General features: G+C 39.3%; 1 protein-coding gene across 2 annotated transcripts in view; it reads right to left on the bottom strand.

Moving 5' to 3' along the window:
- Window positions 1-3,322: 3,322 nt before the first annotated feature.
- The window catches only part of fynb (FYN proto-oncogene, Src family tyrosine kinase b), a 37,365-nt gene continuing 13,178 nt past the window's right edge, over window positions 3,323-27,509 (bottom strand). The window contains exons 4-12 of one of the 2 annotated variants that reach the window (XM_077587242.1): window positions 24,166-24,264; window positions 22,636-22,739; window positions 22,399-22,548; window positions 14,494-14,658; window positions 12,499-12,678; window positions 10,362-10,438; window positions 8,905-9,058; window positions 7,742-7,873; window positions 3,323-3,578 (exon numbers count right to left, since the gene is read on the bottom strand). In XM_077587242.1, the coding sequence (XP_077443368.1) occupies window positions 3,370-3,578; window positions 7,742-7,873; window positions 8,905-9,058; window positions 10,362-10,438; window positions 12,499-12,678; window positions 14,494-14,658; window positions 22,399-22,548; window positions 22,636-22,739; window positions 24,166-24,264 (1,270 nt within the window). In that variant the 3' untranslated portion in view covers window positions 3,323-3,369. Of the gene's footprint in view, window positions 3,579-7,741; window positions 8,655-8,904; window positions 9,059-10,361; window positions 10,439-12,498; window positions 12,679-14,493; window positions 14,659-22,398; window positions 22,549-22,635; window positions 22,740-24,165; window positions 24,265-27,509 lie in introns of both variants that reach the window. The other variant, XR_013296832.1, reaches the window with a different exon arrangement.

Here is a 27,509-nt window from a genome sequence, read left to right as displayed (position 1 = left end):
GAGAAAAGATAAACAGATAAAACACTAAACAAAATTTATTTTGTCGTCTATGAATGACATTTAAAAAAACGTACCTTGCATAAAACGTGAAAAAACTCACTTACTTGTGCCTGCCATTTCTCGCTCAGGGCGCCGCCATCTTACCGTAGTTAAACGTGCTCTGACTGGCCAGACGCAAGTAGCCTTGATACGTGTTCTAGTGTTTACCATGTCAGCACTGCTCACGTGACTTCCATCTTCCCCTTTGATTTTTCTTCTCTTTATTTCTTGTTTTTATAATTCCAGAAGTATAAACCATTGAAAGAATCGAGATATTTCGACATTCAATATGGCCGCCACAAAATCTCAAACTTCTGGTAAGAAAATTGTAATTTCTGGTATTAAAAAGCATCAGGTTCTCGTCAAGATATTTTAATTTTAATTCTCACATCCTTTATACAAAATGTGTCATGGCCCTTAGCCTTGTGCTTTTTCTTGCCAATAAATTGATTGATTGATTGATTGATTGAAAATTGGGACACTTTGACCAATTTTAAAAGGTTTACTAGTTGGTATTTGTGTGAGGACCATGGACCGAATGAGAGAATTTACATATAAAGTACTGGTACACTTACTAAATTTTCAAGTTACAAAAAAAGTTCTGGAACCAATTCATTCTGTAAGTTGAGGTACGACTGTATTTGTGCTTAAAAAGATTTATTAAGCCATTAAAATAAAACATGTACCATAACCATAATTTGAAATACTGCAAGCGTAAAAGGTGTTCCATAAACGTAATTTGAAGTACCACAAGCACACTTCGTCTTTTATCTCGATGTTGTTGACGTATATAATTTTTTTCTTTATTTGTCTCAAACTTTAAAAGTAGTTGCATATTTGAGTGTTATGAAACCAATAAACATCAGCAATATTATTTAAATACAACAAAATAAATACCGTATTTTCCAGACTATAAGTCACACGTTTTTCATAGTTTGATTGAGTTTGATTTATTTAATAAAGGGACAATACATATTAATGAACGTATACATGTAAATATGTAAGATTGTAGCCAGAGGCTAATTTCCATCTTTAGTCCTTTCTGCAGGTTGATGTCAAAAACGCAAAATAAAATGAATAATACAATATTAGGGAGGAAAATAATTAATCTTTTTTAATAACAATGAATTGTACAATATGATACATTCAAACCATATATAGTAATTAATTATACAGCAGAAATCCATCCTGAAAAAACTTAACATTACTCCGATGTGGTTGCTCTTTTGTATTTAAAAAGGTTAATATTTTCACCTCTCATCTCTGAACCTCTTTACCATTCATCTTAAAGCCTGGCTGCCAGATGAACAACATTGTGATCACAACACTGCCTAGAACTCATCCATTTCCCTTCACATTCTTAAAGTCATACTATAACATATTTTTGCAAACTAATTAATTGATTTTGTTAAATCTTGTTATCAAAAATAAACTATCAAGACTCACACAGATGCAAAACTATCGAAATTGTTCCCCAATTATGTAACGTTGTCTGGAAAATACAGTACAGTAATACCTTGACATATGAGTGCCCCGACATACAAGCAATTTGAGATACGAGTAAAATTTAGAGCAAATATTTATCTTGAGATACGAGAAACATTTTGATATAGGAGCATACAGCGGAAGTGAGAGGCTGCTCATAAGAACATCATGGGCACTGTCTTTCTCCCCGTTACTCCCTCGTGTAAATGTCTCTACGAGCACTGGGCGGAGCGTTGCATTTTTCCCCGTGTTTTTTTCTCCCCGTTAGTCAGTGCAGAATGGTGGAGTTCGCTCACTAATACGAGAGGAGTATACTACTTCCCGTTGGCAAGTGGTCGTGCGTTATCCTATTGCGAGCACAAAAGCAAACAACCCATGATAGGTTCCTTTTAGCTGCAGCTAAAAGTCAGGATGGAGGCGGGGCAAATAGAGCCAATCCGGGAGAAGAAAAGGTATAAAAATTTAAAACAAAATTAGAATTAAATTTAGATTAAACTAATTTTTGTGTCTGCATCATAATCCAAGTTCATTTAAATTTGTTTATGCTATGTTATGAGCCCGTTGCTGTGCAAAAAGTCTCCCCCCCGCAAAATCCGTCTAATTTTAGTACTATTAAACATCATAACCATTGGTTATTTGTTACTCTGTTAATAGATGGCGAATTAGAACAAATAAAAATATTTTTTCCAGTCCAATATCCTGTCTTTGTTTTTTTCAGAGGGTTGGAACGAATTAATTAGTTTTTAGTTCATTTCTATGGGAAACGTTGATTTGAGATACGAGTAAATCGACATACGAGCTCAGTCCCGGAACGCATTAAGCTCGTATCTCAAGGTACCACTGTAATTTGGAGAGAAAAATGGATGCCTAATTGTGTAACAATCATGTCTCACTTAATGAAAATGTCAAAAGAAGAGGTGTATGTTCACAATCTATACATGTTTAATTCATAAAAAATATGTATAGTCTATTTCCATACAGAAAGCAGTTGCCTGTAAGAGAGTAATCAGTCTGAGGAAAGCAAAATGAAAGTGTAAGGCGGCGAGAACAGAATGGAAGACATCATCTGATGAAGAAAGAGGAAAAATAAACTAGCTTCCCAAGTAATCTGTAAGAAATAAACGAAATATCCGAATAGCTCTTAGGCTTTGTTTTTGTCAGATTAAAAATACATCTTGAACTAAATCAAATATACAAACTTAAACAAGCCTTTAAAAAAATATTTACATTGACTACAGGTATCATATTGCATTATCTGAGCCCAAATTCCCACCTTGCCTCAAAACTCACCTCTTATCATTGCATACTAGTTGAGTTCATACACTCAGGGATGGGGCATAACGGCATAAATGAAATGATCAATTTGATCGAAGGAACTTTGCAGAAGCTACCAAATAGTGGCAAGCAATGTTCCCTCTAAGATGCGCGCGTGCGTGATTGCGCACTACCCTCGTCTTCTCTGCGCACAGCAAATCATATGGAGCGCACAAATTTTTTTGTTTTTGTTTTGTTTTTTTTAGCAGTGAGGCCGACACGCGAACCACTCATCCGCCGGGCCGCCCATTCATAGATATTAATCATTACATTTTATTATTACTAAATCATTTATGTGTAGTAGACATGCACCTGCTTATGGCAGGTGTGATACTGGTGTGTGCCCATAGCGAGCAATGATGATCTTGCTCACACCAGTACTCAGTGTGCTCAGGGAGGTTGTCTTTCTGCCCAGACAAACAAAAAATTAGAGGGAACATTGGTGGCAAGTACAGGAAGATTCCAGTTTGTCTATTTTTATTCATTTGATTTTTTTGCTTCCAGCCCTAGCTTCAAGGTGAGAAGTAAGAGTTAGAGGTTATCTCCAGGCTGGTACTGAGGCTCAGTGGCTGTGAAGTAGTCCTCCAAGAAAGCTTGCAGGTATTCGAAGGTGGGCCGCTCTTCTGCGTCTTTCTTCCAGCACTGAAGCATTAGCTCGTGCAGGGAGATGGGGCAGTCCTGAGGGCACGGCATCCTGTAGCCTCTGTCCACCTGTTCCAGCACCTCGCGGTTGTTCATGCCTGGAATATGTGGGCAGAGGTACCATAAAAAAATCACATATATTGTACAGATGACATGCTAATGAAAGACTTGAAAGGCAATCAAAACTTTAAAAGAAAATGTTGGGTTTATTCTGGGATGTTACTATATGTTAATTAAGCATTTAATAGGTAATGAAGTTATAATTTAATTTGTGCTATACTTTATGTTGGGACCGAGTAAGCTCGAGGATACTTTCCCCCCACAGCTGCTTTCGAGGCCAGTTAATTGTTTTCAGGACTATTGACCGAACAGGACACCATGTTCCAGGCCGAGACTGTTGATCTGAGTTGACAATGAAGATCTACGAGGGACTCTTAAATTGCTTTGACTTGGATTCCGGCAGATGGCTATAATGGAATCAACTTCCGAAAATACAGACGCTCCCCTACTTACGAACATTCAACTTACGAACAACGGTACATACGAACATGTCTGCAAATTGCGTTTAAGTCGAAAAATGTTCGTAAGTCCAATTTTGTATTTCGCGCCTTTTTCAGAGTAGTACTTATTTCCGCCGCTAATACCGACGCCTGGCGCTGTGAAAGCTCAGCTCACCCAGCATCTACCTTCTTCGTTGCAATGCGGAAGTGCGTGAATGTATCTCCAGTGTGCAAAGAACCTTTTTCATTTGTATCATTAAATATCTCATGCATCCATTGTTGAATATGGTTGGTAAATAGCGAAATGCTTCTATTGAGGGAGTTGCAAGGAAGAGGCAAGCCATTTCATTTGAAACGAGTGGCAATAATAATGAAGCTTGATGCGCGTGAGAGTGGTGAGCGCTGCACATATATGTACAACTTGAATCGCTCGACCGTCAGTACCATTTATAAACAGAAAGATCGAGCAGCAGGACCCAAATATTGAACGTTGCACAAAGTTTGCAAATCAATTGAATGATGCCATACAGTGCTACCGCATCATTTATGATGAAAAAAAGAAGAAAACTGTGCAATCGTCGTTAGATCGCTTCTTTCGGCCAGTTTCTAATACATAAATGTCTCTATATACAGTACTGTACATATTCTCTCCATTTTATTAAATGTTTTTTTTCAGTACAAACCAATGCGTGTTACTTATACAAGCCTTAAACATACAAATGCACTTATATCAACCTTCAATATACTTATATAGGCCTTAAACATAAATTATAATACAAAATATAGCACTGAATCAACTTACAAACAAATTCAACTTATGAACAATCGCTCGGAACCTAACTCGTTCGTAAGTAGGGGAGCGTCTGTACTCGCATTATTGTTTAAAAATACGGTCGCTCTGTTTACCTTATAAAGAAATTATTATGCTTATTTGTGCAAATTCTTACGCAGGTGTTTTTGGTTCCGATCTAATATGAGATTGTTGTGGCAGTTGTTTTTTGACCTTAATGGTGTTATTCGGTTAGCTTATGCAATTGTTTGAATCAGATTACCTTAAATGTTTTGATTATGCGCTGACTAAATTGACAGAGGAAGATGCCGTTTTTTTAGAATCATCTTGGACGAAGGCGAGTAGGGAGTGATTTTCCTTGCAAGTTGTAGCCAGAGTATGTTAATGATGTCTCCCTGTTTGATTAAAGTGTATTAATAATAAACCTATCAGAAAACGTATAAAAAAAGACTTTAAATCTCATTATACTTGTATAATGACAATAGTATGGCAGTAATAATAGGGGTGATTCTACTTTGCGGTTTTCCGATTGTCGCAGCCTTCTCTGGTCTACATTATTCGAAGGATTACTGTAATAATTATCATCTGTGTTTTTATAGTATTTTTTTTATTTATTTTTCAGGATTGCAGAAAAAATGAGTTCCATGTATGTGTCTCTCATCTCTCATTTTCTGTACCGGTTTAGCTTCATTAGGGTCGCAGGGGGTGCTGTATATATATATATATATATATATATATATATATATATATATATATATATATATATATACATATATATGTATATATACACGTATACGTATATATACATATATATAGAGATGTATATATACATATACGTATATATATATATATTTATAAATATAAATATGTATATATATACACATATATATAAATATAAATATGTATATATGTATATAAATATATATATATATACATATATATATATATATACACACAATTTTTTCAATTTATCAATTTATTAATTTAGGTGTTCACGGCAAAATGATAAAATGATTACGCTAGCACAATCAATGATTTGTGGAATTTCATTAATTATGCTCCTTCATATTGCAAAGCAGTGGTCCCCAACCACCATTAAGGTTTTCAATATTGCCCTCCTACTTGAAATGAGAAAAGTAATAATAATAATAAGAAAAAAATACTATTATATATTTTTTTGCCGTCGTGGACGTCGTTCGTGAACCAACCCCACCCCTAAACAATTTTGTCTTAAATTGTCGTCCTTCCCATTAGCCGGACCGCGAGAAAATAGAAAGAGTTTTACCGGTCCGCGGTCAGAAAAAGGTTGGGGACCACTGTTGTAAAGGTTCCACTCGATTGAAAACATCATGTTTAATCTTTAACTCCCTGCATTTCTCAAAAACAACAGACCCCATCATCTTTACCACCAAGATTTTAATCCCTGAGCTCAGTCTGCTTTAAACACAACTCGTTTACAGATCCATCTGGACGAACATGTGTTAGCCCTCCCTCAGCCTCCCCATGTCTCCCATGCTCCTTTTTCAGGCCTGAAATTTAAGCCGACCCACAGGCAAACAGCAGTAATGAAGTGTTATCTCACTTTCTGGCAGGAAAACAAAGATTACCCAACCATTAAGGAACCTTTTACTCTCATAAAAACACATGAGGAGACCCTGAGGCTTTCATAGAAAAGAGCAATTTGTACTTTTGTAACAAACTTTGGTTAATATAAAAGAATTCACCGCTAACATGAGCAGCTTTACCTTGTGCTGGGATTTAAAATATGAACTTGAATGACATCCATATATATGTACAGTCATACCTCTACTTACAAATGCCTCTAGGTACAAAAATATTCAGGTTACGAAAGCTTTTTATATTCAAATGAGTGCCTCGAGATACCAAAAAGATCCAAGTTACGAAATCCCCCAAAAAGTAAATGCATTTCCTTATCCGTTATTTTATTTTGAAAATATTGTCGCAGATGCATTGATTCTCACTTGAGAACCTCGCTACACTTTACTGAGCTTTCATTGGCTGTCTCACAACAACCACTATCCATGTTTCAAGATTCTATCTTACAACCCCGGATAATGCTCGGGTTATTAATGATTACAATTCCCCTTATTTAGCAAGAAAAACTACAAATGCAACGCGGTACATATTTACATGTACACGCATAGGGCACACGTTCATTCATTCATTAATTCATTATCTGAACTGCTTTATCCTCACTATAAAAGTCTAAAATGTATTACAAAATGGACAAATTCTGATTCTGTCCTGTCCACCTCGGCTAAATGCTCCACTTATTAATGATTGCAATTCCCCTTATTGAGCGATTTAAAAACGTAGAAATGCAACGCAGCACATATTTCCACACATAGGGCACACATTTACTCACATAAGGCACACGTAAATGTCTAAAATTTACTACAGAGTGGACACTTTCTGACACGGACGGGTGAAAGAGGAATGCGCGTGCGTATATCATGCCCTGCCCACCTCGGCTAAATGCTCCCCTTATTAATGGTTGCAATTCCCCTCATTAAGCAATAACAAAAAGTACAAATACAACACGGCACATATTTTCACACACACATACGGCACACATAAAAGTCTAAAATGTACTACAAAGTGGACGGCTTTCCGGCGCCATCAGGTCATAGGGAAATGTGAAAACGCATGTGCATATCATGCTTCAACGCGGATCGATTTTGTAAGCTTGTTATTCATTATTTATTATTCAAGATAATACATAATTGAAATAATAATTTTCTCTCATTTTTGTGTGTTTCTCACATCTTTCATACAAAATTGGGACACTTTGACCAATTTTAAAGGGTTTACTTGGTAGTTGTGTGTGGACCGTGGAACGAATTAGAGAATTTACAAATAAAGTACTGCTCTACTTACGAAATTTTCCAGTAACGAAAAAAGTTCTGCAACCAATTGATTTCGTAAGGAAAGGTACAACTGTATAGCTCACCCGGGTAAGGCACTCGACCCTTGGTGACCAGCTCTGTCAGCAAGATGCCAAAGGACCACACGTCTGACTTGATGGTGAACTTCCCATATAGTGCAGCCTCTGGGGCGGTCCACTTGATGGGGAACTTTGCACCTGCGTGGATGACATGAACAATCTTAGATTTGTTAAAGTGAAGGTGGCCAATAAGCCAATCTTAATAGAACATTTTTTAATCATAAATCACACTTGAGTTGTAGTTTACGACAAGCTTCTTCTTGTTGATGTGAATAGCATATTTCTCGCACTATAAATCGCACAACCTTGAATAAAGGGGTAGCATGTGCATTGCCTTAATTTTTCTCTAAAATAAAATCTGGGTGGCCTAGGGAGCAAGTGGGGAGCACAACGGCCTGACAGTTATGAGATTGAGGTCATGAAAAAAAAAAAACAATATTAACATTATAAACAATACTACAATAAACACACTAACATCAAACTCAATCTCAAAATCACTACTAAATTAAAGTCTTCAGTACGTTTAAAACCCCTCAGTGGAACCGTCAAAGTGAAAAAAAAATTTAATTTGTACCGGAGTATGTTGCAGGCCTAGCCATTTAAAAAAAAAAAAATGCTATTTACAGTCCGTTAGATTTGGTAAATGAGACAGGTTTTCTCGAGAGCCTAAAAAGGTATATGTTTCTTTTTACACCAGGTCTTCCTTAGGAAAGTCCCGGATCACTAGTAGCATAGAAGCAAAATGTTCACTGTACCTTTATGAAGAGTTATAACATTAATACTGGTCTTGATATAAAAAAATTAAAAAAGTGAGGAGACATGTACTTCAAGAACCCTGAAGGACGAAGCGGCATACAAGTGAAAGGCAATCATTTACAGTCTGGAAGTATTGTGCACAAAAGGTTTACAAAAATTGGACCTGTAAATAAAAAAATAAAAAAAGAAATCCCAGTGATTACATGCGTATCATACTTAAAAATTAAGTTCAAGAATGAAACTGAAGTTGGATTTATTAGAAATCGGTACTTAAATTGCGTAACATTGCAAAAATCGAGTAGACTAATTAGTTAACGATCAAGCAAGCTAACTTACTAACTCATATAATCAGTTCCAGCTCATCAGCTGATGACAATGTGCAAGGTAGATAGAGGAACGTTGTCATGACAAACCTTGCCGAGCTGTGTATTCATTGTCTTCGATGAGTCTGGCAAGGCCAAAGTCAGCGATTTTACACACCAGGTTGTCTCCCACCAGAATGTTGGCAGAACGCAGGTCTCTATGGATGTAATTCATCCTCTCTATGTAAGCCATACCTGCTGCCACCTGCAGCATAACACAAGATCGCATTACTGCATTTAACATCATAAGATAATAAAAGATGAAACCATTTTTTCTACAGAATATTTGCTGCCATGCCCTCCTGTTTACTTACAATATCAAATGAAGATAAATACGTACTTGGAGGAACAATATGTAAAATTGGTAGCCAGAAATGGTACTGCAACTACAATAAAAGTATTGACGAGCATAACATCTTTCAATTTGGGCTGCTAGAAAGGTGATTCACATTGGAGACTCAAGCTGCATTATCATACCAATGTTACATTGTCTGGGTGGCTTTGCTGTGCTGTGCATATACAGTGGGGCAAATGAGTATGTAGTCAACCACCAATTGTGCAAGTTATTCTACTTGAAAAGATTAGAGAAGCCTGTAATTGTCAAATGGGTAAACCTTAACCATGAGAGACAGAATGTTAAAAAAAACAGAAAATCACATTGTTTGATTTTTAAAGAATTTATTTGCAAATCATGGTGGAAAATAAGTATTTGGTCAATACCAAAAGTTCATCTCAATACTTTGTTATGTACCCTTCGTTGGCAATAACGTTAGCTAAACGTTTTCTGTAACTCTTCACAAGGTTTTCACACACTGTTGCTGGTATTTTGGCCCATTCCTCCATGCAGATCTCCTCTAGAGCAGTGATGTTTTGGGGCTGTCATTGGGCAACACAGACTTTCAACTCCCTCCACAGATTTTCTATGGGGTTGAGATCTGGAGACTGGCTAGGCCACTCCAGGACTTTGAAATGCTTCTTACGAAGCCCTGGCTGTGTTTGTTGCCCTGGCTGTGTTTGGGATCATTGTCAGAACTTGCACAATTGGTGTATATATGTATATATCTTATCTCATTTTCTGAACTGCCTTATCCTCATTAGGGTTCTGGGGGGTGCTGGAGCCTATCCCAGCTGACTCTGGGCCAGAGGCGGGGGACACCCTGAATCGGTGGCCAGCCGATCACAGGGCACAAGGAGACGGACAACCACGCACACTCACACCCGTACCTAGGGGCAATTTTGAGTGTTCAATCAGCCTACCATGCATGTCTTTGGAATGTGGGAGGAAACCAGAGTATCGTGCAACAACCCACGCAGTCCCGGGGAGAACATGCAAACTACACACAGGTGGGACCGACCTGGATTTGAACCCAGGATCCCAGAGCTGTGAGGCTGATGTGATAATCACTCAATCTGCCGGGCCGCCTTTCATGGTATATTCTTCAAATAAAAAGTAGGCTTGTTTTATCAGTGTCTGAAATTTGGGCCTTTTTCCAAAAAACACAACATACCTGGGCTGCCATATCTACAAGGTTGGGCAGCTTCGACGCTCGCCCTTCGCCATCCTTCAAGAAGTCTAGTAGACTTCCTACAAAAGAATAATATCATATTAATACAGTAATACCTTGACATACGAGTGTCCCAACATACAAGAAATTTGAGATACGAGGAAAATTCTGAGCAAGTTTTTGCCTTGAGATCCCGGACAAATTTGAGATACGAGCATACGAAATGGTTCCCGATGCTGACATCCGGGTGGCCGAGTATGGGAGAAGCTGCTTATGAGAACAGCATCACGGTGTCTTTCTCGCCACATCTTCCTCGCGTAAAGATATCTACGAGCACCGGGCCGTACAGGTTGCATTTTTTACTGGGAGATAGCATGACCGAGTCGATAACCTGCGAAAAAGGCAGTGGAATCTACATGGACTTGAAAGCAAAGCAGGCATCTGCAAAATACACCGGCGGAACCCTTCAAACCGAGTCGTGGCTGGTTTGATAATTTTAAAAATGAACACTCGGAATACACTGGGTTCTGAGGCATAGAGAAGCAGCAAGTTCCGACTCGAACGCTGCGGTGGAATAGAGTAACATCTTTGCCTCTGTTACCGCAGAAGAACGTCTATATTTAGTGTTACGTAACATAAAAACTCATTGTGTGTATGGTAATCTAAGTTCATTTAAGTTAAATGTAAAGTTAATGTTATATTACGCATTGCCGTCCGTTAAGACTCTCCAGTCGTTTTTCTCTCTCTCGTCCGCCCACTTCGTTACCATCTGTGTGTACTGAGTTATGTGACATTTTAGTATTGAAGATCATATCCACTAGATAGGTATTGGTTACTTTGTGCGTAGGTGGTGAATTAGAACAAATAAAAAGATGTTTTTCCAGTGTAATATCCTGTTCCTGGTGTTTTTTTCAGAGGGTGGGAATGGATTCATTTGTATTTAGTTATTCTCTATGGGAAACGTTGATTTGAGATACAAGTAAATTGACATCCGAGCTTGGTCCCGAAAAGCATTAAGCTCGTATCTCAAAGTATTACTGTATTTACTTTTAAGCGATATTATGCAGAACTGCTGTGAGAACTGAGTTGTACTCATAAGCGCCACATCTCAACATTTGGGGGTCTGAATGTTGAGCTGCATCACTTATTTGTTCATTTGTGTAATGTATGGTACCAATATTTTTGGCAAATGCTGGGGGATTTCAATGCTCACGTGGGGAATGAAAGTCCTGGGATTGCCGTGGATTGACAATAATGAACATGTTCAAGCATAAGGATCTCCATATGTGCACTTGCCAAATTTTTGGCAAATAAAAACACATGCGATCACATTCATACTAATTTAAAAACCCTATTTACGTAGATGTATAACACAAGATGCAATTTTTGTGCAATCTCAGACCAGGCTGGATATGTTTTGGAATTTGGTACACCACTTGCAAGTGATATTTTTGTTGATGGAAGGCACACTATGAGTAAGCCACTAAAATGGGGTTGTCGTAGACGTCCTAGCGTTCGACCATGTCCGTTAGGGAGTCTTGTGGAGAGAAGCCAAATGGGTTTGCTCAGGCATCTGATTAGGATGCCTCTTCGACGCCTCTCAATGAGGTGTTCCAGGCATGTCCCACTGGGCCAACCCAGGAGACGCTGGGGAGAATATGTCTCCCGGCAGGTCTAGGAATGCCCTGAGATCCTCCCGGAAGAGCTGGATGGAGTGGGGAGAGGAAAGTCTGGGCATCCCTGCTGAACCTGCTGCCCAACCTCGGATAAGACGAGGAAGATGAAGCATGGCTCGAAACCTCTGAATCATTGTTGAAATTAATTACGGTAATTTAACGCATAATCTTTATCGTTTTGATTGTATTTTATATTATATAAATGAACCTTCCAGAGTTTTGCACCCATCATTAAAGCCTTTAAATATTTAATTTGCATTTCACTCACCAGACATTGTATTTTCTAGTTAGATAGGTTGAGTTACAAATAAACACAGTCAATCGTAGGAGCTAACTCTTTTGACCAAAGTTAATTCCATTAGTTGGACATTTCTTTACTCATAACATCGATAGAAACATTTTTTTTTTAAATTCAACCATTTGCAACCTCAGGCGCAGACTTGTAAATCTGGGAAATCATGTACCTTTGCCCATGTACTCAGTGACAATGTAAATAGGTTCCTCAGACACGACAGCATAGAGCTGCACCAGCTTGTCATGGCGGAGTTTCTTCATAATCTGAGCCTCCTCCAGGAAGGACTCGGGGGACATGGTTCCTGGCTTCAATGTCTTCACTGCTACTTTTGTGGTGCCGTTCCATGTTCCTGACAGCCACATACACAAGCAAGGATTAGTATGCTGGTACCATATTTAACAATTCAGGTCTACACTGTCTAACCAGAATGACTGGTAAAGCATGAAAAAAATGACTGTTATATTGCCAATACTTATGTAAACATGACAAACAACATGAGATCAGGAGACACTATAAAAAATAAGATCATCTTTATTTCCCATGCATACAGCTGGAGATGGATAATTGATTGTTTAAAGGTTTAGAATGTACTCTGATTTGAAATGGATTTGAAAAGCCATCAATTCAATCCAGTGAGGAATTGGGGAGCCACAACTAGCCAACATGGGAGCAGATAATCCTTGGGTAGATGATTAACAAGAGGAAGCATGTAAGCTTCCAACTGTGGTCATGCCAATTGCTCAAAACCAACATGACTGTTGCACTACTATAAACAAGCATCTTTCAATATTGCAAAAGAAAATATGGACCAACATATAATAGTTCTGCTGATCTCATTTTGTGAGAGGAAGAAAAGTAGTAAAATTGAAGGAACCATTAACCAACATGCTTTGATGGTTAAAAGCCAAAGATTAGAGTGGTGCTGACTTTTGGGGGTGTAGGATTCATCTGCCGGGTAAAGGATGAGAATTCCAGAGGTTTGGTGTCATCTGGGAAAAGCCCAACACAATATCAACCCATTGTGTATACATCCCAGGATATAGCATCATTTGTTTTACTTTGCACTTTAAGATTCACAAAGTAAGCATTGAACAGCTAGACTACAGTAAAGTTTACTTATTGCAATTAAATGGGAGTACATAATAAAATTAACTAATTTTGAAAAAATATAATTTAATGAAAAACAGAACTGGCTCAAGAAATGTGGAAACATGTATTTCAGAGATATTTTTTACTTTAAAAAAAGTCCACTGAATATTCTATTTTATTTATTCTTTTTTAAAAATTCATTCATCTTCCATACCGTTCATCTTCGTAAGGTTTGCGGGGGTTGCTGGAGCCTAACCCAGCTGTCTTCGGGCGAAAGGCAGACTACACCCAAGACCGGTCGCCAGTCAGTTGAAGGACACTCATTTATTCTTGCAAATTTTGTTTTATAATCAGACAATAACAGCATTTAGGAAAGTTTGTTTGGGGTGGAGAGGAAAAGTGTGAGTTGTTGTTACTTCTCAAGCCCAAGGAAGAGAATTTTGTACCAGAAATAAAGCTTTGCAGTTCATCTGTGGAACAGCTATTAGTGATAAACATCTGGCCTAAACCAAGCATTTAATCTGGATTTTCGGTTGAAAGTTAATTCAAAATGCTATTATGTTATTAACAAAATTAACATCTTAAGGGAAAAAACATTTAAATTCAATATTACAGCAAAAATAATGAAAATACTACTGAAAAATGTTATTGAATTCCATGGTGAAATCTCGTGAAAATGTCATATTGTTGGCGTTCTTACCGCAAAAACCTCTGTTAAAACATCCTGTTCCCAGTTTTAACTCCAATTCTAGTGTGCCTGTGGTAATTTCCTAGGCATCATGATTCAAACCCACAGTGTAAGGGATGAGGTATACACACACATGTCAGTTAACTTAAACTTCAAACCATCCGCATGCTCTACAGGGACCAGAGGGAAGGCATACGAGGTTAACTACAAGGAATAAGTACATGCAGTTAAGGACAATGAAGGAGGCCATCTTTGGACTGATAAAATACATACAAAGCAAATGATCCCAATGAAGGACCCCGCTTATTTGCTTATGGTTTGGAGTCACGCATGTCCGACTGCCCTCCTCCATACAGACCCTTATTTTGGAATTAGCTGGATCCATACCCATCCAGACTTCACCAAACTGTCCATTCCCGAGACGCTTTATCAGCTGCAGTGACTCCCGAGGGATCTCCCACACATCTTTGGTTTTGACTGACAGGTCAGCAAGGCGCGGCATTCCTTTGTGGCAAGGAACCACCAAGCGACAGCAGAGACCGGCAGCTCGGTCTGGCAAAACATAGAAAATAGAAGACGTGTACAAAGAGGTGACGACAGGAGTAAGAAGAAGGAATTAGTTTCTAACTGCTGCTTAAAAAAATAGAGTGAATAGAGTAAAAATCAAAATAATTGTACAATAAAAGCATTCAATTCAATTTACATTTTTCAAGAGCAGAGTACTTTTGATTGGAAACGTAGGTGCTTCATATTCCTTAAGTAGCAGGACTACACACAGAACTGCAACAGATTAACTTCTGTTACAAAAAGATTAAGTTCAAAAGATGAAGATGGCGACATTTCGCATGTGAAGGACATTATAATAACCACTACACTGTGTAAACCAGTACAGTGGTACCTCGACATACGAGCGTAATCCGTTCCGAGACTGAGATCGTATGACGAGGTTCTCGTAACTCGAGCGGACGTTTCCCATTGAAATGAATGGAAAAAAAATTAATTCGTTCCAGCCCTCTGAAAAAACACCAAAAACAGGATATTGGATTGGAAAAATGTTTTATTTCTTCTAATTCCCCATCTATTAACAAAGTAACACATAACTAGTGGTTTAATAGAAATAAAGTGTTTAATCTAACTAAAATTGGGCGGATTTCGCCGAGGGGAGAGGGGCACAAAAGGGGCGGGGGGCTTCGGGTTTTTTTTTCCACACAACGCACTCGTAAACGGAACAAACACTCCACCCTCACGTTCGCTATCGATGGGCTGTTTGCTGTCGTACTATTCCCTTCAAAATATTCCGAAAATGATGCACACAAATGTCCTCACAATCGGATAACGCATGACCACTTGCCAATGAGCAGCAGTCTTTTATCAGCGATCGCTCCGCTGCTCATGGGAGCTTCGGGGGCGCTGGCTAGCGGCTCCTTTTAGCTTGTAGCATCTGTGTTCGCATCCCCTCGAACGGCGCCTATGATAGAGTTGCTACTGGGGATGCTTTTGCGAGCCAGTGCCCCTGATGTTCTTATGAGCAGCCAACGAGCAGCAGTCTTTTATCAGCGATCGCTCCGCTGCTCATGGGAGCTTCAGGGGTGCTGGCTAGCGGCTCCTTTTAGCTTGTAGCATCTGTGTTCGCATCCCCTCGAACGGCGCCTATGATAGAGTTGCTACCGGGGATGCTGTTGCGAGCCAGTGCCCCTGAAGTTCTTATGAGCAGCCAACGAGAAGTAATATAATACTCCTCGTATTAGATAAAAATAACAGGAAATGCAGCAGCTGAGCTTACCCACGTATTGATTGTGGGTAAAGTTTTATTCTGAGTGCCATTGCCTGTCGGCGTTGTGTGCACGAGTATACTTCATTACCCAGAAAGCCCTCTTTTCCCCGCGCATGCGCGTTGTGCGTTTCCTGGTCTGAATAACTCATCCGGTGCTCGTAAATATTGTTATACACGAAAGATATGCAAAAAAAATGCCATGGCCACCTGGCTTGGTCGCATCACGAAATTTTGACCGCATCACGGGCGAATTATTCGATCGAAATTTCCCCCGTAAGACGAGCATTTTGTATGACGAGCGGTCGTATGACGACGTACCACTGTAATTCATATTTCTTGGGGAGCACGGCTGGAAGGGATCAGACATTGTAGATCAAAAAACTACATTTTGTTAGAAAATGCTCAGTTTAAGGTTTCCACTTAGTTTATAACTAGGGACCTTTTGAGCCTAAAGCAAATGTGACAACCACTACACTATGGAAGCTTGTGGCAGGTAACAGGACAGGACAGGACCGGACACTGAACTGCAACAAAATCAATTCTGCTGCAAAATTGATTTAGTTTAATGTTTTTACACAGTTTGAGGCTGAGGACCTTTAAACCTGTAAAATGCAAAAGCTCAGTTCTGTTAAAAAAATGCTAAGTTTAAGGTTTCCACGCACATTCACGTTGGGGAACTTCTGCATTTTAAGCAAACAAGTGTTAAGGATTCATGTGGTGTGCAGAGTTGGACTCAAACGCAGGGAAGGAGGCGGTCATGGTCGATCGAATGAGGTTGGTGTAATGTAATTAATAATAACATACATTTGTTCACAAAAATAAAACTTGAATGGGAAGAGGCAGGAACAGAACAGAACAAGGCTGTGTAGAAACGGGCAGGAACAGAGGGCAATCTGACAAGAAATGGATAAATACACAGGATTTAAATAGACAGACATGGGACAATTAGAAACACGTACACTATGGAAACATGTACGTATTTACTCGCATATAAGCCGCACCCTGAAAATTGCCTTGAAATTTTTAAATGTTACAATTTCTCACGTATAAGCCGCCCCCCTGATTCCCAAATTTCACCTTTTTACATTACGCGAGAAGCAGTTTTGTGGTCGCCCAGACTTTAAGTCACCAAAAGTCCAGTCCAGTTCACATTACATGAAAAATAAGCAACAAAATAACTTTGATATTGTAATATTACGATTGGGCTCTTGTAATATTAGAATATGGATTTATTAATCGTCATATTTAAAGTTAAATCTTGTAATATGACAAATTTTCTCTCAGAATATTAAAAAGTAAGGTTTCTTAACAGGTAATTCCCTGCAGCACACCTGATCGTCGCTCACGGCGCAGTGGTTGGGAAACACTTCTCGGTCAACCTCTAGCTCAGCCCTGTTCCCTAGCAATTTCACCAACTTCCTTCTAGTCCCCATTAGAGGTAAAATCTTTAGCCCGAGCCTGAACCTGACCCGAAAATCGGGTCGGGTCGGGCCTAAAATCTCAATCATTACTTCGGGTTCGGGTCAGGCTGGGCTTCAAAATCGCTGAAAAAAAATGTATACTAAAACAATGTGTCGTTTCTCTTGCTGACTTTTGAAAATGTGTGGATACTAAACTAAGGAATACTTGTTATAAAATAAATAATTTGGAATTCATGTTTCCACTCAGTTTCGGTTCTAGTACTGTGACTGAGTAAGAGAATAGTCCCAACACTTTCACCCATATTGTATATGTTTGGTCGTAAAGCAGGTAAAGACCCCCTTTTAATGGTCTTTTAACTTCCATATGGTTTACGATTATGGCTGTAGTGTTAAGTGATAATCTTGGTTCTAAGAAATGTACACGTAAGCAGTCGTTAAACATAATAACAGTGCTTTATGCAATAGAAGAGAAAAGCATTCGTGTTAGGCTAGTGTAGGAACTAACTGCTTTTACTTCGATTATCTTTGTTGACGTTGTCTCATGAAATCAAACGTCTTGCGTTTCACTCCAGAGAAAGCTCTTGTTTGCTTGTTATTGATTAAACCAGTAGATTACAGCCGAATTTGTGCAAAAATCCACTCTGTTGTGTTCAGTCACTATAGTGTTTGCATGGGGAAGTTAAGATGAGATAAAGACGTGAGTTTCAACTGTGAGGGTGCTTAGCCGGCTGTCAAAGCCCATCTGGGCCAATGGCATGCTAATTAGGTGCTCTGTGCACGTTGGTCCTGTCATAAAACCTGCTAATATGTGAACTCTATCCAAAGCAAATGAAAAACAAAGCTTTTCCTTGAAATGCAGTGGGTCAGGATGATGGGTTGGAGAGATAACGATTTCATATCTGTTGAATCAATTGTTCTCCATTAAAGGCCTTTTTTCTGTTTCAGGGTTGGTCATCACAAGAGTTTTGCTATCACAAAGCAAACACTTGGCTCCCCCCAGAGGCACATTATTCATCTGACCTAGAAAATGAATGATTTCATGAAACCGAGCCAAATGCACTCAATATCATTCATCTTCATTCATCTTCCGTACCGTACATCCTCGTAAGGGTCGGGGGGTTGCCACAGCCTATCCAAGATGACCTCGGGCGAAAGCCAGACTACACTCTAGACTGGTCGCCAGTCAGCCGTAGGGCACGCTTAGGGACAAACGGCCATTTGCACTCAATCATACCACCACCAGCGGGAATCGAAACCGCACCTGTCAGGCCAAAGTCAGGCGAGTGAACCACTACACCATCAGGTGGCTTGCACTCAATATAATTGTGATAATTTTAGTTACAGTGGTACCTCGAGATACGAGCTTAATTCATTCCGGGACTGAGCTCCTATGTCGATATTCTCGTAACTCGAACGAACGTTTCCCATCTAAAAACAAATTAATTCGTTCCAACCCTCTGGAAAAACAAAAAAAAGATATTTCTTCTAATTCGCCATCTATTAACAAAGTAGCACGTAACTAGTGGTTTAATATTACTAAAATGTGTTTAATAGAACTAAAATTAGACGGATTTCACAGAGGGTAGAGAGAGGGACATAGAGCGGGGCGGGGTGACTTTTTGCACTGGTGAATCGTAATATAACATAAAAAAAATTAAATGAACTTGGATTACGATGCAGACACACTGAAAAATAAGTTTAATCTAACCTTAAACTAAACTTAATTCTAATTTTGTTTTACATTTTTATACCTTTCTTCTTCCGTCAGGGTTGGCTCTGTTTGCCCCGCCTCCAACCTGACTTTCACTATCGATGGGCTGTTTGCTTTTGTATTCCCTTCAAAATATTCTGAAAATGATGCACACAAATGTCCTCACAATAGGATAACGCACAACCACTTGCCCGAGAAGTAATATATACCCCTCGTAATAGCGATCACTCCGCCATTCGCGCTGAGTGACGGGGAAAAAAAACACTGAAAAAATGCAAAGCTCCGCCCAGTGCTCGTAGATATCTGTTATATATGAAAGAGATGCGGCAAAAAAGACAGTGCGCTAAAATCATAAACAGCCTCTCATGTCTTGGCCACCTGGCTTACTTGTATCTCGAAATTTGTCTCGTATCTAGAGATAATTCTTTGCTCGAAATTTTACTCGTGTCTCGAAAATTGTCTTGTATCTAGAGATAATTATTTGCTTTTTACTCGTATCTCAAAATGCTTGTATCTCGGGGTGCTCGTATGTTGAGGTACCACTGTATAATTATTTTCAATGTTTGAATTTGCTGTTTTAATTCACAAGTGGGTAGTTACAGTCAAGGCTGTTCTAAAATGCACTATGATTATTCATTTTGATTCTTCAGGTCACATGAGTAAAATAAAAGCTGATTCATTGAAGATATATATGCAGAGTATTAGAATAAGCCATTGAGGCAGAAATCTGTGTTCTGACACCTGTGTGCATCTAGTGATGATGAAAGAAAATGGAGAATGAATTTCCTATGCCACAAAGACATAAAAAGGTTGCACTGATAAATGAACAGAAGAGAAGAAAAGAACAGTGACAAATGAAAGCACAACAAAAAGTTTTTATCATCACATCCTAATGCCATACGGTTCTGCAACATTCTGTGACACAGACACAGATACATATATATACATATATTTTTAATATTTGCGAGATACGAGGATACGAGACAGCTTGGTGGCCGAATCCGCGAAAGGCTGCTTATGATAACAGCGTACTGTCTTTCTTGCCACATCTCCGTCGCGTAAAGCTAACTACAAGCACTGAGCGTACAGGTTGCATTTTTTGCGGTTTTTTTGCGTTAATCGGTGCAGAATTAAGGTAAAAACAATGGGTCCTTAGCAAGCCAGTGGAATGACGTGTGGTGAGAAGAAAAAGCGTATGATGACAATCGATATTAAGCACGAAATAATCGAAAAACATCAGAGTGGTGTACGCGTGGCTGAGGTGGCTCGCCAATACGAGAGGAGTACTTCGACAATATTTACTATCCTTAAGCAGAAGGATATTAAGCCTTCCAAAGGACTAACCATAATTTCCAAATTGTGCAGTGACATTCATAACGAGATGGAGAGCCTTCTTTTAATATGGATAAAAGATAAACAGTTAGCGGGAGATAGCGTGACCAAGACATAATATGCGAAAAAGCCAGCGGAATCTGCATGGACTTGAAAGTAAACCATGCATCTGAAAAAGGGGACTCTTTGACACCAGCTGAACCCTTCAAAAGAAGTTGTGGCTGGTTCGATCATTTTTAAAAAAGAACTGGGAAACACTCTGTTCTGAGGCATAGAGAAGCAGGAAGTTCCGCCCCGAAAACCGAAGTGAAATACATTAACATCTTTGCCTTGGTTATTGCACAAGATGGTTTAAATGTTGTGTAACGTAAGATTAAAACATATTTTTATGTGTGTATAGTAATCTAAGTTCATTGAAGTTAAATTTAAAGTTTAGGTTATATTACAAGCACATCTGTCAAGTCTCTCTACTGTCCTTTCTCTCTGTGTCTCTCTCGTCGCGCTTTATGTCTATACCGAGTAATGTCACATTTTAGTATTGAATATCATAACCACTAGGTAGGTATTTATTACTTTGTGAGTAATTGGTGAATTAGAACCAATCAAAAGATGTATTTCCATTATAATATCTTGTTTTTTTGTGTTTTTTAGAGGGTGGGAACGAATTAATTAGTATTTAGTTCATTTCTATGGGAAAAATTGATTTGAGATACGAGTAAATTGACATACAAGCTCTGTCCCGGAACGCATTAAGCTCGTATCTCAAGGTATTACTGTATTTTACAGCATACATGCACAGGGAAAATTCAATATGTGGTTTTACTATATACAGTAATGCCTCGACATACGAGTGCCCCGACATACGAGCAATTTGAGATACGGATACAATTTTGAGCAAATATTTATCTTGAGATACGAGACAATTTTTGATATACGGGCATACAGCAGACGCAAGAGGCTGCTCATAAGAAAATCATGGGCACTGTCTTTCTCCCCGCAACACCCTCATGTAATGTCTCTACGAGCACTGGGCGGAGCGTTGCATTTTTTTCAGTGTTTGTTTTTCCCCGTTAGTCAGTGCGAATGGCGGAGCGATCGCTAATATGAGAGGAGTATATACTACTTCTCGTTATCCTATAGTGAGGACATTTGTGTGCATCATTTTGGGAATATTGTGAAGGGAAGACAAAAGCAAACAACCCTCGATAGGTTGCATCTGAAAGTCAGGGTGGAGGCGGAGCAAATAGAGCCAACCCAGGAGAAGAAAGGTATAAACATTTAAAACAAAATTAGAAATAGGGTCAGTTATAGCAAGGTTAGATTAAACTTATTTTTGATTGTCTGCATCGTAATCCAAATTCATTTAAATTTGTTTATGTTATGTTATGAGCGTGTTGCCATGCAAAAAGTCTACCCCCTCTCTCCTCCCCTCTCTCTCTGTCCCCCTCTCTCTCCCCTCCGTGAAATCCATCAAATTTTAGTACTATTAAACACATTTTAGTACTATTAAACCACTAGTTATTTGTTACTTTGTTAATAGATGGCGAATTAGAACAAATAAAAAACAATTTACAATCCAATATCCTCTTTTTGTTGTTTTTTCAGAGGGTTGGAACGAATTAATTTGTTTTCAGTTCATTTCTATGGGAAACGTTCATTTGAGTTACGAGTAAATCGACATATGAGCTCAGTCCCGGAACGCATTACGCTCGTATCTCGAGGTACCACTGTATCTTGCAAATGATAGTTTTTGTAAACCTGGTTCAGTTCTTTGATTAGTGTAATGTGATACTATGTTGTAGACTTACTAAGAATGTTAAATAAGTTTGTGAGTTTCATCATTTTTATTTTTACTGCCTGGCTGGACGAAATCCACCATCTTTCCATTTTTTATGCCACTTATCTAAATTAGGCTCACAGGTGAGCCAGAGGACCGTTAAACCCTGGACAGGTCTCCAACCAATCGCAGGGCACATATTGACAACAAAAGCTCAAACTCTTGGTATGTAAAACTCAAGAACTAAGCCTTAATATCAACAAAAGAGCTAACATACCTGAGTAGTGCTGAACCAGCTGCGATAGTGAATCAAACTGAGCTCTGGTGGTGATGTAGTAGCCACCCCTGTCCAACTTGCGGATCTTATAATGTTTTACATGGTCGCCTTTAACGTCATCCCAGTCCCGTATGGATAAGGAAAAGGCACCTTCAGGAAGTAATATGTTTTTGCAAGTGAAGTTCTTTGTGAATAGTAAACTCACAACTAAAGATAGAAAATAAAAAAGAAAATTACCCTTTGTGGTTTCACTCTCTCGGATAAGGTAAGTACCCTGTTGGTTCCCAGTCGAGAGCAACTGTCTTTCAGCCTCCTTTCGGCCCAGTTTACCAAAATACCAACTATAATCAGAAGAGAAAGTATATCAACGCAAATGACAGACCTACTGGGAAACAACAAAAAACCCTCACCTTTAAGGAAATAAATAAATGTTTATTGCTAAATGAATAGTAAGCAGTACTCTAAAATTAGACTACAGAATGTTTTAAAAAAACACAATTATTATCTAGAGATAGTCATATTATATTATGTAATTAGCACTCAGCACACAAATATAAAACCTCCTGTGCAGGTGAACTATACACCTCTATCTCATACTGGGCAAAGTATAAGAGTGGCAAAGTTAATTAAAATTGTTTAATATTGTTTTAGTGTAGCGCGTCGGCTTCACAACTCTGGGGTCCTGGGTTCAAATTCAGGTCACTTCCACCTGTGTGGAGTTTGGATGTTCTCCTTTGTGGGTTTCCTCCAGGTACTCCGGTTTCCTCCCACATTCCGAAAACATGCATAGTAGGCTGATTGGACACTTTAAATTTCCCCTAAATATGGGTGTGAGTGTGCGTGGTTGTCCGTCTCCTTGTGCCCTGCGATCTGCTGGTCACCGATTCAGGGTGTCCCCCACCTTTGGCCCGGAGTCCGCTGGCATAGGCTCCAGCCGCGACCGGACGTTTGGTCGCCGGACGTTTGTTCACCGGACGTTTGGTCGCCCGGACGTTTGGTCGCCCGGGTAAATATAATTTTGAGAGCTGGTTTCAACAGTAAATATTTAGATATTAAACTCTCTCTCTCATGAATATAATTTTGAGAGCTGGTTTCAACAGTAAACTCTGTCATGTTGTCAAACGTCCGGCGACCAAACGTCCGGGCGACCAAACGTCCGGGCGACCAAACGTCCGGCGACCAAACGGCCGAGTACCGGCTCCAGCACCCCCCGCGACCCTAATGAGGATAAAGCGGTTCCGAAAATGAGATGAGATGAGATTGTTGTGTGTCAGTGAATAGCTCTCTTGTGCTTTCCATCTGCAATTTTGGATTGGATTGGATTGGATTGAATAACTTTATTCATCCCGTATTCGGGAAATTTCATTGTGACAGTAGCAAGAAAAGGCATAGTTATAAGTTAGACAGTACAGTCAAAGGCGTTCTCTGTTTTACAGATCTCCTAAGGCACCTTGAAGTCCTCTCAGTTGTTCTTAAGAGATCTCAAGGGAGCACTCTTTAGGGCTAGGATTCTTCAGGAATCTCTTTCAACATTTCTAGTAACTACACATTTAGGAGAAATTCTAAGAAAACATATTGTTACTAAGAAATTTCTTATTTCTTTGACCCACTGGGAGCAACTGTTTGCACTAAGAATCTCAAGGAATATTATGTAGTGAATACTGAGTATGCAAACAACAAATAGCTACATTTGGTATTTTCTTTGTAATTTACACTTTAACTCTCACCGGCATGCAGTGCAAAAACAATGTGCCTAGCTCTACTTACTCCTCTGCTTGGATGGAATCCACTGGAGCCACGTAATTACTAGGGATGTAACCACTGCCACCCGTGGTTAGCGAGCGTGCGTCCCACCAGTCCCCTTCACTGGAATAAAGAGTATAGTTCAAAATGATTAGAAGAACAGCTTGTTATAAACTCTACTTCTCACGAACTGCCATACTTTGTGCCACTTGACATGTTGTTGTATAATATACATCCTGATTGACTGACACTTTATATGGTCTAGAGTCGCCCACATTTACTTTAAAAAACATTCTTTTTTAATAGCAGCATTTCCGTTTTGGATGACAGTGCTGCTATTTGTGAAAGTGGTTTTAGAATTGTTGCTCAGCTCGACAGACACTGATTGGACTCTGTTCTGTGTAGTCTTATTGCCCAGCCCTGCATCAGTCTGTTTTAGACTTTGAGGCTACTTTGCTTAATTTTATAGTCGAACTGTGTGCAGGATTGCTAGAACCAGAGCTAGCAGCTTTAAGTCAATTAAAAATAGAATATTCATCATGTTACAATTATTTTTATCAGCTAATGTTTTTCCCACTCTGGGTTATTAAGAAAATGGACATGTTAAAAACAAAAACTTCAAACATAAAACGATGGGGTCAAATCCCTAATAGTTTTGTTAACAAAGGAACATAAATGGAGTTAAAGCAGGATTTACCAAACAACATCAATTTAACTAGAAAAACTGACAATTAAGTTAACATGTTTCTGGTGATGAGTATAAGGTTCAAAGGCACAAAATCAGTGTCCCCCACCTGGTAACCACAGTTGGCTGGGATAGGGTACAAGCACTCCCCGTGACCCTTGTGATGATAAGCGGTACAGAAAATGAATGAATCAACGTTTGTACTGTATATCTACCGGAAAGCTAATGCCAATAAATCGATTGTTGCATAAATTAATCAGATAATGCTACCAAAATATTTACTTCATTTTTTAATACAAATTTTAACCAAATAAGAAAAATTCTAACCCTAACCTCTAAAAGTTTGTTTTCGTTGCAGAATAACAACCTAGCTGCTGGCAGACAAACCATCCGACAGCCAGCCAATCACTCTCAGTACCCAGTCTTCCAGTCCCAGGCGGGTTCATGGGGCTAGGGACCAGGAAAGTGCCTGCGACTGCTCGGGCAAGTTGGCAGGAGAACAAAAGGCAAAACCCAACCATAGCAAGGACTCAGGTGGTCGAGAAATCCACACCTGCTGATCAGCGTCCACGGGTTAGGACGTTACACATCCGAGCTCCTTTGCCACTTGGGCAAAAGCATGCAAACGTATCGCAGAAGCCCACTCCATAAGTGTCAACACCAGCCATGGGCCAGAACACCTAACAAAAAGTTAGTCGGCCAGCCCGCATGGGGACCGCAAAATTGCAAAACCAAACTAAGGGTCCAGCACCCCCGCGACCCTAATGAGGATAAAGCGATTTAGAAAATGAGATGAGAGAGAGATGATATGAAGGTCATTTCTACTAGGTGTTGTCGGTCCTTTTAAATAGTAATTCTTGGGTATGCCTACGTGAGTGTTTTTGAAGACAGATTAGCAGGTCAAGAGTAGCAAATTAACAAGGAAAGGTAATAGAAATTTCATGCATGCCAAATACAGTGGTACCTCGACGTACGAGCACCCTTACATACGAGCATTTCGAGACATGAGTAAAATTTCTAGCAAATAATTATCTCTAGATACGGGAAAAAATTCGAGTTGAGAAAGCCAGGTGGCTAAGACACGAGAGGCTGTTTATCATTGTAGCGGACTGTCTTTTTTGCCACATCTCTTTAGTGTATAACTGATATCTACGAGCACTGGGCGGAGCGTTGCATTTTTTCAGTGTTTTTTTTCCGTCACTCAGCGCGAATCCGGTAGCGATCGCTAATACGAGGTAGATATTACTTCTCGTTGGCTGCTCATAAGAACATCAGGGGCACTGGCTCCGCAACTCCTTGTGTAATATTTCTGGTCGCAACTCTCTCTTTGTAATGTCTCTGCGAGCACTGGGCGGAGCGTTGCATTTTTTTCAGTGTTTTTTCCCTTTAGCCTGTTAGCTCATGTTGGCGGAGCGATCGCTAATTCAAGACTACTTCTTGTTGGCAAGTGGTCGTGCGTTATCCTATTGTGAGGACATTTGTATGCATCATTTTCGGAATATTTTGAAGGGAATTCAACACCAACCAGCCCATCGATACTAAAAGTCAGGTTGGAGGCGGGGCAAACAGAGCCAACCCGGCCGGAAGAATGGTATAAAAATGTAAAACAAAATTAGAATTAAGTTTAGTGTAAGGTTAGATTAAACTTATTTTTGAGTGTGTCTGCATCGTAATCCAAGTTCATTTAAATTTGTTTATGTTATATTATGATTCACCGGTGCAAAAAGTAAACCCCGCTGACCCCCCCACGCCTCCCTCTATGTCCCTCGCTCTACCCTCTGCGAAATCCGTCTAATTTTAGTTCTATTAAACACATTTTAGTATATTAAACCACTAGTTATGTGTTACTTTGTTAATAGATAGCGATTAGAAGAAATAAAACATTTATTTCCAATCCAATATCCTGTTTTTGGTCTTTTTTCAGAGGGTTGGAACGAATTATTTTGTTTTTAGTTCATTTCAATGGGAAACGTTCATTCGAGTTACGAGAATATCAACATACGAGCTCAGTCCCGGAACAAAGTTCGTATCTCGAGGTACCACTGTAATGCCATAATTGGGGATTCCATGTGTACAAATGACCCAGAATAAACTGACTTGTTTCAAGGAGGAACACCATAGGTCTGAGACTCTTGTATTCTGTATTCTGTACCAACCAACACAGGGAGGGTCTGTTTATGTTGTGTGGTGTGAATGTTTTTGTATGGCGCAGCACTGAACAGTGGCCTGGGTCTGTCAGATGTTTCGTCTCCAGAAGCAAACCCCATTAAAGCAATGGTTTCATGCAGATTATGACTGAAAGTAGCAAGTGGAGTAAACAAAGAGGCTCACTCATGTCTTTGAATCGATTCTTATTCTCTCTCCCTTGTTGTCTTGTGATGAGAATAATTAAACACAGGACCTTTGTTATCCAGATGAATCACTCATGCATTCATTCACTTTACCATGCAAGTGTATTCATATCATTGCCTGAAGAAATACTGTTTAAATAAACAAAAGCCAAAATGAGAACTGTTCCCAAATGGGGCAGAATCCACTTGGGGTTGAAAGCAGCATCCAGAGATGAAGCTGAGTTGTTGATAATATTTTGAAGGGATGGAGAATCAAGCAATAAATGATAATGGGGAAAAATGCCAAAAAATCAAACCTGGCCATCTTGTATCAAATTACACTAAAATGGGTT

The sequence above is a fragment of the Stigmatopora argus genome, chromosome 19 (assembly GCF_051989625.1).
Source record: "Stigmatopora argus isolate UIUO_Sarg chromosome 19, RoL_Sarg_1.0, whole genome shotgun sequence".
NCBI lineage: Eukaryota > Metazoa > Chordata > Actinopteri > Syngnathiformes > Syngnathidae > Stigmatopora > Stigmatopora argus.
The sequence above is the reverse complement of the archived record's forward strand: the minus strand, read 5'-3'. Positions and strand labels throughout refer to the sequence as shown.